Source organism: Camarhynchus parvulus, chromosome 2, assembly GCF_901933205.1.
Source record: "Camarhynchus parvulus chromosome 2, STF_HiC, whole genome shotgun sequence".
Classification (NCBI taxonomy): Eukaryota; Metazoa; Chordata; class Aves; order Passeriformes; family Thraupidae; genus Camarhynchus; species Camarhynchus parvulus.
Window position 1 is genome coordinate 28,422,118 of NC_044572.1, and position 13,898 is coordinate 28,436,015.

Consider the following 13,898-nt stretch of genomic DNA (forward strand, 5'->3'; position numbering starts at 1 on the left):
AGAGAATCCAAATATTCTAAGGTCTGTTCAAGCGTATTAATTGTAAGGCTACCCTGAAATGAAACTGTGAGAACAGCCCTGCTAATGCCTGTAACACATTCAGGAAGTACTGAATCTATCTAAATTTCAACAGAAAAATCCCTGGCAATCAGTAAGTAGTATATGCAAGCAACAGTTCCTCCTCTATTCATCTCCATTACCACTGAGTGACAAATTTCAGTTTCCAAAGACATGAATATAAAAATTTCTCAACCAAAATAACTACTTCAATTTTGCAAAATAACTATTTTCAATTGGGCAAAACCAAATACAAGATTTAATAATTTAAGAATTGGGCAAAACCAAATACAAGATTTAACAATTTAAGATGTAGCTTTAAAACAAGATTTTTAGTATTAATTGATACACACACAGCTAGACTCATACCTTACTATATTTGCAAATACACTACATCATGTAAGAAGGGTTAAACCTGTGAAGGTCCTGCTCAAAAACAAAGCACAGAAGAGACAAGCTATATCAAGTTTGGCCTTTTTGTTTAATTACCTGGATACATTACTGAATTCTAGCAGCGCTAACTGTACAGGAATACCCACTATTAGGCCTTGTAAACAAAGGTCCTAGGAAGCCTTTTGGAGTATATTCATTAATTATGCAAAATCTCAAAGCTCTGTATGTCCCTGGCTGCACTTCTGTGACTAAAGTTGCTAGATTTACCATCAAGTACTAAATGCATCTGACTGTCAGACATGGGAAAAAAAAAATCCATGACAGAAAATGTCTGATTGAACCTATATGATGCACTGTGACTTCTAGAAGCGTGGATAGATAAGGAAGAGCCTCTACTCTGTTGACATTTTTCTTTTTCCATTATCTCAAACATCTCCATTATCTCTATTCTGCAGAAGAAATTGCATACCTGCAATTACAATTACAACTAATTGATCTGCCATTTCCCATGTCATAATTAATGTCATGTTTTAATAGAGTTGTAATCATTCTATAATAATGCTTTTCATTCATCAGCTTCCCACAAAGTATAAAAGAATAGTGCACAAAAGCAATGAACTTTTACGAGTCCCTTTCAAAAACATCCCAAAAGGAACATCTCAGTGCATTACAATGAACTTTTTAAATGTGTTTCTATATTCTTTTCTGAGCTGCAATAAAATACAATGAAAAAAAAGACTTTTTACTCTGGCATTCCTCCTTCCCTGAACATCCATAGGTGAAAAATGAAATCAGTGATTCAGTGACAAATACATTATGTTTCCTAAGGGGTTATTTAATGTACTCTTAGCAAGGATGGAAAATGATGGTTTCTGGAGAACAGATGGTAACAAGACAAAATATCAACAGACCACAGTTGTTGACTGCAATTTATGGAGTGTACAGATGTGTCAACTTAAATGCAGTGATTCTGAGGCCAATAAAAGTACTTCCTGATACCAAGAGATTAATTTTTCATGACCACTGGTTACACAGCTATTACATTTTTAAAAACTAATCATTCATCTACAAAAGAAACAATTTTGCTTGAAGATAATTATTATAAAGTGGAATGTTGTTCTTGCTGGCACAAAATAAATAGACATAACAGGACTGGATGCAACTTTGTACATCTTCACTGCAGAATAAAATTTCCTGCTTTCTTCCATACAGAATATTCCAAAGCAAGATGAATGCTAGCAGCCAGTCCAGATTTAAAGTAACAGTATGTAATAAGGGGATCCCACTTCTGAGACAAATAAGAAGCATATTTACAAAAGGGCCTTTTTTTGACCTTTAATTTAGCAAGATGAATAACAAGGTGCTTGTGAAAGTTGCAAGGCACCGGCAGTGCCTGAAGCTGCAGTCCTCCATTTATTATCCACTGCCACATGAACTACACAGTCACTCCCATATGCTCTAGGACCAGAGATACATAACTCCACAAAGCCACAGATCTCAGAACCGTCATCAATGAATGGGTTGAGTTCTGGATCTGATCCTTGTAATTCCATTTCACTTTCATCTTGTCTTGTATTTCAGCTTGGAGAAATATTTCACCCCTGGTCCCCTCCCTGTTAAGGGCTAAATCAAATTTTCCTAATGATTGGTTTTTTGCTTGTTAAGAATAAGAAAGGAAAACTTTCCAAATTCCCCCATTCTAACATCGAGATCAACTCTACAACAAGCACTTTACATTAATGAAACCACAATATATCCCACCAGAGAGACAGTGTTAAGTTAGCTACAGAAAGAAAATAAAAAAACTGTTCTACACTATATCAAATTGCAAGATAGTCTTTCATAAGCTGAAATTTCAAAGGACACTTCAACTCAGCTGTCATATAGCCTTTGGAAAATAAACAGCAAAAGCATCTAGCCAGAGACTGAACCAGAAGGAAAGCCCTGGGAGTACAGCAGCATCAAGAAGAAGGGGGAGTCAGACTGAAGTCAGACAGAGCCATCCATTCCCCCTGCCCAAGTCAGCATGGATGTGTATGACAGCAATCTACCCTCCTCCAGGAGCACAGCTGGGACACACTGAAATCCCTCCCTTTCAACAGTGTGGCATGCACAAAGCAGGACCGAGGCAGATGCTGAAGAGGAGCTGCAGAAATCACTTACACTAAAACTGAACAACATTTTGATTGCATTATCTTGGCTCCATACCAATCAACTGTTTAACCCCACCTAGAGCATTCCTCATGCTTTAATCTCAGCTTCTTTTCATACCACCTTTCCAGCTTTCTTCTTTGTAGCTTCCTTCGCCTTGTTACTTGGTACTCATTACCAAATTTCTTTTTTGACTTTTTAATTTTCTCATTCTTTCCCCAAATATGATATAAATATTATGTTGAAATTTTGTCAAACATTTACAGTGTTATTCCCTTGATTTTTCTATCCTTCCTATTGCTTATCTTTTCTATTTTGATCAGAAGCTATTGAGAGCAGATTCTGCCACCACCTCCTCTGTTTTGTACTGTCTGTAGAGCAATAAGATTCCATTCCAGTTGCCCTATAAGCACAATCGTAATAAACATTATTAATAGCAACAGTGCATTCTCTACATCAGCAACCTGGCATCTCAGATTATGTACCTCCACAAAACACAGCCGTATGCACAAACTGAGGAGCTGACACCAATTTGGCCGATTCTTCTCCCTCATCGGTTTTATAGCTGTATAAACCCCACTTCAGTGGAGTTACTCCTGATTTAAAGTAATGCAAGCAAGAGGAGAAAGAGTTCTCTATTTCTGGCACACAAATGGAAGAACTCATAAAATGGAGCACACAAATTCAGAGGTCAAAGATGAGATAGTACAGAACAAGTTCCCTCTTAACAAAGCAAATTTGCACCCATTACTTTCTTCCTCAACTTCTTTAATGTTTCTGGACAGAGATTTCTAGAAAATGAAGCACTTCAAAGAGCAAGAAATGGTGGCACAAGTCACACTGTATTATGTAGCAATCTTAATACTTTGTAAGCTGTCTCAGGCAAAAGAGCAAGTTTCAATTCATTCAATCAAAACATCAGTAGCAATGGCTTGGAGTGAAATATTGTTTTGCTGTGCAGAACTAAAGGAGAATCTCACCTACCTGAATCATATGCAAAATCCCTAGGTTCCTGTTTAATCATCAGCGGAGGGGGGAAATTTTGACTGGCTGCACTGCCAACCATAGCGTTGTGTTCATAAACTGGATCGTGGTACTCCTGCTTAAAACCTTGAGGCTGGGAAAGGGATGTTTGGTTCAGACATCTGGCGCTGATATATTGGACGTCCTTCCCTTGGCATTGCAGGCAAAGGTGGGAAAGAATTGCAAGGCTCAGAGAGCTGGCGGCGAAATCTAGAACACAAATTAGAGAGGTCATGTAAAGGACTCCAGCTACGTTCCATTTCCCAAAGATCTTCAGAAGTCATTATTAGTGGCTGTATCACTTTCTCAAAAACCAACACTTTGCTTATGATTATGCCAAGTGCTCCCATCAGGATCACTGTCACTGTACAACAGCAGCAAGCAAAGAAACAAAAATCCCACCTATTAATACCAGCTCTAACACCTGTCCCCACCACATCCTCTTTGCTTCCAATATCTTTCCTCAACAGAAGAGGCAAACAGGAAATGCACCAGCTCTAAAACAGTAGAAAGACTGACATTCTACCACAGTGACATGAAGAAGGCATAGTTAAAGTCCTCTGCTCTTTCACAAATGTTAGCAACATCTTGCTCCTACTCTAATATACTCTTACCCATCTTACTGTTACACAGAAACCATTCTGACCACAATAAACACATTTTTTATGGAGTATTGTCTGCTCTAACATTTGGAACCATTTCAGGGTAAAACTCCACTGTTCTGTCCTCTCAGCGGTAGTGTCATGAGAGATTGACTCACAAGGATGGCACTGCACTCCAGCTGCAACAGGAAGGGAATGTCAGCACCCAGTGAAAGGAGAGGGTGCAAATTTTTGCTATGACAATTAATTACCCTCCTGCTTTAACTTTTCTCCTTAGTCATTTCTACATGAAAGTTGTAATCTGTACAAGCCACACTGCCATTTGGTATTCCCAAATGCTCTTCAGTAGGCAAAAAAGAAGAGAATTTCATTTCAACTTATCTTGTTTTACATGAAGTGCTACCCTCAAGAGCCTATGCTTATTTTCTCTTCCATAAAACCTATCTACCTGAACTAAAAAGCCTGAATGTAATTACTTGGACATCTGCAGGTTCAGAATCATACAGAAGAATACCAGGATGCTTTTTTCCCACTGGGTCCTGATGAACTGCATGATGTCTTCCAGTTATCTCCTGCAGATTACCACAGTAGTAATCACCACAGCAGTAATATTGTGTCCACACCAACCAACATCAAATGCAATGTTCTTACAACAAACTGCTTACTAGTCCTGTTATCATTTATTACAAACAAGACCCTTAAAAAAAAAAGTAACTTGTGCCTTTCTTTGGAAGCTTCTTACTGTCACACAAAAAAGGCCTAATCATTCCTGAGCTTCCTGTACTTCGGGTCTGGTTCACACATGCAAAAGACTTTCTTTTGAAGAAAACTGTGTGAGTGAAGCACAATGCAGGGGTTTCATTGCACAAGCAATAAAATCCTTGACTATCAACTCATAGGTAGTACATATTTCTACAACAATTTAAACTCTATTACATTCTGTCATAATACTGCTGTAACTTGTTCTGACAAATATTTACTATCATAGCTTAATTATAAATACTGTGGAAACTACAGAGATAGAAACTATTACCATGCAGTAGTGGAGACAAAATGAATTTTTCCAATGCTGATGTAAATACTGTAATTTTTGCAGTAGAGAGATTACTGCACTGTAACATTGGGGTTTGCAATTCCACCTACACCTGCAGAAAATAAACTTAGAAACTCAAATGTATTATGAAACAGTTAGGCTGACTGGCACTGCATTCATTTCCTTTTTTTTCCTTTTTTCATTAGCCAAAAAAAGAAGCAGAAATTATCATTAAGAACTGTCAAGGAGTGAATCAGAAAATTGCAACTTGAAGATAAAATAAGAAACAGGCTCACTCACAAAGCCTCAAAGGAAGTTAATAATACTTGTTGTACTGGAAGCTTTGTATGGAATCAAGCCATTTGTTTATACAAGTGGATTTGTTTCCTGTTGGTACTTGTTAGGACCACTTATCGTTCATATACTCATGCCCTGTATGAAGATGTATGGGCTGTATGTACTAGATGCTAAAGCTATCCTGTGCCTCCAATGCATGTTCCAAAAACACTGTGCCTTGAGTTATAGATGCTTATATGAACTCACATAGGCAGGTCATTTGTTTAACTGACATTTTCTGAATACATTCATTGTAGTAGTATCTCACCTTGTAAATCACGAAAATTTGAATTTCACAAAAATATGAAGTACACATTTGCTTCATATACAAGATTCAAAATAAATAAGAAAATGGGGAAAAAATATCTCCCACTACAATTCCACCTTTCTTTAAAAATGGAGAAAAATGAGATGATGGGGTTTTTTTTCTTCCTTGAGTCAGCTATTTTGGACTTTACTAGAACACATGATGTTCTATAATAGAAGGGAAGCATTAGTGCAAAATGCCCTAAACATGGATATCAGAGATGGGAAGGGAGCAGAAATCACGTAAAGAGCCTACAAAGCTTGCACAGTGCAAGGGTTGTGGGTACAGAAACTATACTAGGATATATGCAAATGTCTATAAATACTGAAGTTAGGGCTCACATACAGGTTCAGCGCTCTCTTTACAAGTAGTTTTATAACAAAATATTTTTTTCATCTGAAAAATCTTACTACTGTTCTCTGCACATCAGCCATTTAGCTTCAGCTGACTTCAGTCTCCTGGCAGCTTGACTTTGCTGTATGTACAGGAACACATTTATCCACCCTCCTGTAATCTAAACCACTGCCTGGCTTCACTGGGGGCCTTTGTGGCTAGACCACAGTCCACAGCTGGGGAGGAGATGGGGACTATGACAGGTGAAGGGACCAATTCAGTGTTTCTTGCTGGCCAGAAGGGCTTGTAGAGAACGTTGGTGGTATTTAAAGATATCTCAGTAGAGCTCAAAACAGCAATATTAACATTAGCAACCTCCTTCAAAAGTGATCTGCACAAATCCCTGGAGATAACAGCCCTTATTAGAGCAGAAATATGCAAATCACACTCCCAACAACTGTTTTTCTTTTCAGGTCTTAATTTGATAATGGTTAAGAGGTAAAACAAGTTTCTGAACATATATCTCTTTACACACCATTGGAATTTTAAATGTTCAGGGGCAATCAAAACTCAGTATACAAAAACAGGTTCATGCAATAAAGGCTAGGGTAAATAGAATTCCACAAACAAGTGCTTGGACTGAAAAAACAAGGGAATCCACTGAACATATCTGTTGCAAAACTGAGCTAAGACAGTTGTCTGGGGATTTCTAACATATCAAAACAAAACAGGGTGACTTAAGGACAGTTTAAGCTTTAATTCTAGTCTCTAACTCTTGTGGCTTTTACTCAGACTAATGTTATTTAAGCACGGTTTATGTTGGCATCTTTTTTTGAAATGCTACATTACAGAAGGGCTTGGAAAAATGATCCACCCTTCTAAAGAATATTCTGAAGCAGGAACACTGTAACATGGTCACTTATCCCTTATATAGGTGAACTACTTAGCGAGAGGCCAGATATTTATAGTTAGGAACACGCTTGCTAGTGACTTCATCACCTTGAAGGGCTTTCTAGCCCCAAGTGAATCACAGAACTATAGAAGAGCCCAGATTGGAAGGGACCTCGAAAGACTGTTGTGTCCAACCTTTTGTGGGAAAGGGAGCCTACATGAGATTACCCAGCATACTGTAATCACCCTCACAAGACAGAACCAACATGTAATTTAAATTCTGTCACTGCCAATATGAACTCATACACTAGTGCACCAAGCTGGGTGCCAGCTTTTCATAAACACACACATTTCTGACACTACGAACCTTGCTGGTTTCCACCTCAATCCCCCAACCTAAAAGGGAAGAGTTGTGGGCAGGAAGCCAGCACTACCCTATATAAGAGCCACAACTGAACACCTTCTGAATGGGTCCTTCCCATGTTTTGTGTTTTACCTGTGATCCATAGGGAAGCTGTTGTCTGGAATGGACTGGGATGGAGGGAGGTGGGTAGGGAAAACGCGGTCAGGTTTAGGAGTCTGAGCGGAGTTCGGGGAGGCATGGTGCAGCGGCGACACGGGAGTGCTGGATGGCGTCGGTGGGTTGGAGGGCCTCATTCCCACTTGTGGTTTCTGATCATAGGCACTATTAGTAAAGCAAGGGAAAAGCAAGGTAGGTTATTTTTTCCAAAGAAAGAAGAAAATCCAAAACCATAGCATCTACATCCAGGAAAAAAATCACCACAAGTGCCCCATTTAGAAGCTTTTGATTATAGTTAACTCATGAACCAGTTTGGGGCAGAAGAATTCTCAACTTTACACTAAGAAGAGCAATGAAAAAGTCATGTTAGAGGCAAATGATTCAGCACAGCATTTGCTTCTCTGAGACACAGAAATGTATTTTTAAAGGACTCAGTCTTACAGTCATATTCTAACAGGAGGTATACAAAATACATAAAAGTAGAACCACCTGGACTAGAGCACAAAGAGCTGACAGTGCCTGTCAAGGCTCTTTTCCTTTTGCACAAACCACAAAGTGAGACAGTAAAACAATACAGCCAGAGGGAAGTGATCTGACCCAGAAAAACAATGGTATGCTGGCTTAGCTACCCATACTAGGACGTCAGCAGCCTCTCTCGACAGGTTTTTTTACCCCTCTCTCTCTCAAAAATAAACTGCTGGTCCTACAAGTACATAGATGGTATTTTCAAGGGTGTGTTACATCAGGAAAGGACTTGAGAACACTTTGATCATCCCTGTTTCTAACCAGGAGAAATGCAGACTTAGGAATATAGTAAGCACAAGCTTGCATGCTTTTCTACATCAGGTCCCTTAGCACCCATCAAATCCATCATTGCATTCATTTGATTTTTGAAACCAAAATCACTTCTTATAACTGGCAAAAGTGCCAGTCTTTTCCTTTTTCTCCCCCCATTCATATCCATAAAGTTAAATGTTATAATGCTTTAAGTGCTAATAGTTTTCATACTACACTGATGAGAATCAAAGCTAGATGAAAGATTCTAAAATAGACTGAAATGTCAATAAGAAATCCTTCACTGCTGACACTAAAGGAAGGAGTGACATGTAAATGCAACCAAAAGGAAGTCAATAAGGAATGAAGAAGTATCAAGCCCCTCCACCACCTACAAATAAATAAAGCTTTTATTATCTATGCCTATAAAAGAAGACAACTTGCTTTTGAATGCAACTAATGAAACACTGTTTTAAAAGGTAATCACCCAGGAATATACACATACAACATCTGCACAATTTGTCAAATACCTAATGTGTTGCTCAGACCTGCCAATCCCTTGCCTGTTACACAGATCTCTCTTTCCTAATGCACATAATGCATTTTGAAAGTACTTTCAACACAGCTCACAGAAAACAAGATACTCCTTTCTTCTATTTCATGCTTGTACACTGGGTTTTTAAACTCTGGCTAGCTCCCATGGAGGAGGAATGGAGGATGTGCATTTTGATGAAAAACACTGCTTTAAAATTATTATGTAAGTGTTTGACACAACTGTAAACAAATCCATCAGTGTTCATCAGCTAAATGCATTATCTCATCAGTCTGTTATCTGCTGAAGAGGTAACTTTTCTAAGATCTCTATTATGGTTTTATTACTCTTTCATCAGTCCTCATTTAAGCCAGCAGTTCTCACTGCAAATATGCTCCTAATTACTTTACCTGACATTGTACAGGCACTTTTCCCCATAACTGAACTTGAATGGTTGCTCTTGACTGCAAGCGGAGCCAAGTTCCGAACATGGGCTATGGGGTTCCTTCTTGATCTTCACAGGGAGACCATGAAAAGCCACTGGAAAGAGAAGGAGAATGCAATTAAAACCCGAGTACAATATCAACAATTAGCTTTCCCAAGTAAGCTCGACACTGCTAATTAAACACATGATTAATTAAACAATTGTAATAATAAAAACAATATAGGAAATAAACATTTCAAATATTTCTTTGAGTGTCAACTGAAAAATAGACACCAGAGATCCTTCACATTGGCTATTATCACTTCTATTGTTTAATAGAATGATGGCCAGCATCCCGTCTCATTAGCAGGAAAATAACAGCCCACTTATATTTGGCTTAACTACTGTAAATGTTGTCAGAGGCAAAATACTTCCCAGGCACCAAATGTTTCTAAGTAATATCAGAGGTTGCTTTTAGCTATAAATGCAATAGTAGTCCACTTCAAAGAGTGTAACACAAACGACTCCAAAATAAATTTAATATATATCAGCCTCAAGTGTATGATCAGTAATGTTTTCGTCCCACAGAATGCTTGAAAATTTGCAGTAAAACCCTGCAAAAAAACCTGATGATTCTATGCACTTTTAATTATAAATAACATCATAAAAATCAGAATAAATGGTTTAAGCAATTTTTCTTAAAAATAAACAAGATAAAATCCTGGCCTGATGAAATTCAATAGTGGATGTGACATAGACACAAACCAAAAAAAAAAAAAAAGTCATCCTTTTTAAAAGCTAAAAAAAACCCCAGAGGGGGTGTGATAGAAATGCAGCATTAATTAGAAGCACAAGTTGGTCTGTACTAAGGGAAAGGCCAAAGGTAAAGGCAAGGTTAACCAGCAAATTAGTTTACACCAGACAACTTTCCTTATTTCATATCCAATCTTAACCAAAATTAAAGCAGAAGAAAATTCAAAGTTCACCTGACGCTGACAGACCTAACTAAGTGGCTAGGAGGACAAAGGACTAAAAGACAGGTATGTAACAGCTTGAAAACACACCTTTCAAGTTTTAAATAAAATGAGGTTGTTAATGTATTTTTGAACCCCAAGATGCCTATAATTCAGAGATAATTTTATCACTTTGATGTTGTCACCAAAACACCATAGTATGAACATCACATTCCAGCCTGACATAGACACTTGTATCTCCATAAAAATCCACGTACATGAAGCAGTTCCTGTTAGGGAATCTCAGCAAAAAGCCAGGCTATCCTTATATACCATCAAGTAGCATCTTACCCCTTCTCTTGCACCTGAACTTGGGAAAGAAGATTTGTTACAGACTACATTATCTTCTGATACCAATGCATCTGCATACACATGCCAAGGTTCAGTGGGGAGATAAATTAAATGCTGTCTAAGAAGTGAGTGTCAGAACCACTAAACTCTGGCATCTGTGAGTAAGGTCTGGATTCCAGACTTTTGCCATAGGTTTTCTCATGGTTAGGCAATGTTCAGAGAACTCTTTCACAAATAGATCCTCTCAAACCCTATTACATGACAGCTTCTACTACTGCCTTTCAGTTGAGTCATCTGCAACATAACACTATTCTATTTTGACACGTATTTTCACAAAACTCACAAGAGTTAGCAGAAAACTCCTATTCAGCTGTTATATTTTGTGGACAATACCAGTTATGTGGAAAGATTAGAAAAGAGAAGCAGACAATAAAACATATAGAAATGCATATGCACAGCACAACAACTTAGGAAACAGAGATGGAAAATGTGAACATCACAAAAAGAAAAGAATTCTTCCTGAATAAAACTGTCTGAACTTGCACTAAAAAAAAGCCCACATGTACTTGAAAAATGATTCTCAGACTTAATAATATGGCAAAATGAAGCTCAGTCAGCTTTCCAAAGCAATCACAAAGCAGGCTGATATCGAGCAGGTTGTTTCAGGATGCTTCGAGTGAACTTTTACTGCTGACTCTACTTTGTATGTATTGGTCAAATAATGCATGCATATACATTTAATATATATGATGGGCCTGCAACTCTGGGACGCTGGCTCCAAAGCTAAGGTAGGCAATCTCTTTAACTTGAATCAAAAACTTAAAACACAACTGCAACAAGACTCTTTTTTTAAGCCAGTATCACATATTTGCACAAAGGCCACATGCTGCTCTATTTTTTTTTTTTTTTTTACTTTGCTACTTCCTTGGAGTTAATCTGTTATGAAAAATTACTTCCCTTATTTATTTTTAAATAACAGGAGTACAGAGACTCCCACACTGCAGCCCTGTGTGGAGAACTGGCTGGGTATTTCATCACAGCGCTGAGAGCCTGAACGTCTGCTAACAGGCAGTTTTCCAGCTCACTGGCACAGGCACAAGTGAAAGCAGCACATTCATTTTGTGCAATTTGCTTTACCTTCCCACATGGAGTTGGTGCATGTAAAAGGCTGTTAAGTACTAAATTATTCCTTATCAAATCACCATCATCTGGAGTCATGATCAACACTAATTAAATTACTTTCACTGAACACGGCTCCAGCCTGCTGCCTCAACTGCGAGGTACATTTTATTTTGCTTACTGTACAGTCCTAGCAAGGTACAGGGCACACTGCTAGAAGGCATCTGTGCTGTAGTTTTAATTAAAGTTTACCTCACCTTCCTACCAGCTTTATAAGCTAGGGTAAAGTGTATCAAATCAAGTAGGTTAACACCTTCACTTCATTTAGAGAAAGCATTACAGACCAAAGTGATTTTATATTAGATCTTTATCTTAACTACAGCCAGAAAGATAATGTAGCTGTAAAATTTAAAGCCTTCCTCGGGCAGTCCCCTGACACAGTCACCATGCTAAACTTTATCTGTAACTCCACTTTTAGAGGTAGAAAGGAAAAAAGATAGGCTGATAAAAATACTTACTGCTTTTTGGGGGGCTTTCTTGAAGGCTACTTGCCATTTCAGGACATGCCTTAGGTGTGGCTGAAGATGACAGACTTATTTTAACAATACAATTTCAAACATTAAAAGCAGTTTTCATACCATCACTGAAACCCTCTGCCTGTCACTTCTGATTTTAGTGTGACGCTCATTCTATAGTGCACGTATTAAAAGAGAATTTAAACATACACTCTTTTGCTAAACTGGATTTTATATTATGTTCTCAATCCTCTTTCCTTTGAGAAGAGCAGGGTTGCTTATTTATACAATCTAATTTTAGTGCAGCATACCAGCTACCAACACATTCATATTAACAAAATGACATTTTAAACAACCAGCTCCTTACCACTTCTTTCTTCCTGATGGTAAATTCATTTTACTTAACCCCAGAACAAGAGTCTCAACCCTATTAAAGTAAGGGGCTCTCTGCCTTAATAATGGTCTTATTAAACAGTGACCAAGGGCCAAGATTTCATCCTGAGTGATTACTTAGAGATAACTACCTCCGAACTTGAAAGGAAAACAATCCTACAACGTGTATTTAGATGGATGGCTTCAACACCTCATCTCAACTACCATGCAAAGTCAGGCTTATCAGTGTCAGAAACAGACCCTTGCCCCACAGATCCTGTCTGGAGGATCTCCAAAGCCAACACACAGATATAAGGCAAGCATGGCTGCTGCCATTTGTAGCAAATTGATGAAGGTATAATACATTACTGTATGCATATTCTCTGTGCATAAATATGTCTATTTATATCTGCAGTGTAAAAGGGCTTGCATATTATACATAATGTGCTGCTGTACAGATCTAGATTTTATACAAAACCATAATGATTTCACCACATAGTAAGCTCACATGTAACATGCAAAAACACGGGGTGGAACGTGCCATCCATCCCTCAGAAATGCTGTTCTACTTTGCTATCTGTCAACAGCCTAATCCCTGAACATTTTGTTCATAATAACACCCAAAGAATGAAGAACTACACCACTCAAATGAAGAACAATTTTATTAAGAATTCTGAAGTCAAAGGAGGAATTGGTTTGTCTCAGAGAAGTCTGATATTTTAGAGCCTGAGAAACAGGAAGCGTACCACCTCTGTACATACAGAACTGAATCTACTTCTTTTGAGAAAGTCTTGAAATGCACTGCATTAAGCAATGGCTTAAAATATTTTTCAATTCAAGAGATGATTATTCAAGATGAAGACGAAATTAGGAATATGCTATATGAAATGGCAAGTCATTTCTCCTTTGAACAAAAACTAACGTTTTAACTTTCAAACTTCGGATTCCTGCCCAGAACACATGATAAAATCTTATTTCTGAGGAAGAATGGTTTTAAACATACTTTAAAAAGCCATGAAATATAACTGGTAATTCAGGGATGTTGGCTAATGGCAGGCAATGTTACTCAACTGACCAAGAGACAAAGATGCCCTATCCACACTTGTGGGTCAAGAACGTTTACTATATGGTATAAAATCAATTGGCAGCAGTTGATATTGTACCACACTTGCTCCTGATAGTGAACTCTGATGTCTCCTAAGTAATACTATA

General features: G+C 38.0%; 1 protein-coding gene across 1 annotated transcript in view; it reads right to left on the bottom strand.

Moving 5' to 3' along the window:
- ETV1 (ETS variant transcription factor 1) overlaps window positions 1-13,898 on the bottom strand; it is a 65,920-nt gene that overhangs the window by 22,687 nt on the left and 29,335 nt on the right. The window contains 4 exon segments of the mRNA XM_030966856.1: window positions 3,586-3,718; window positions 3,720-3,834; window positions 7,623-7,811; window positions 9,363-9,492. Of these exon segments, the coding sequence (XP_030822716.1) occupies window positions 3,586-3,718; window positions 3,720-3,834; window positions 7,623-7,811; window positions 9,363-9,492 (567 nt within the window).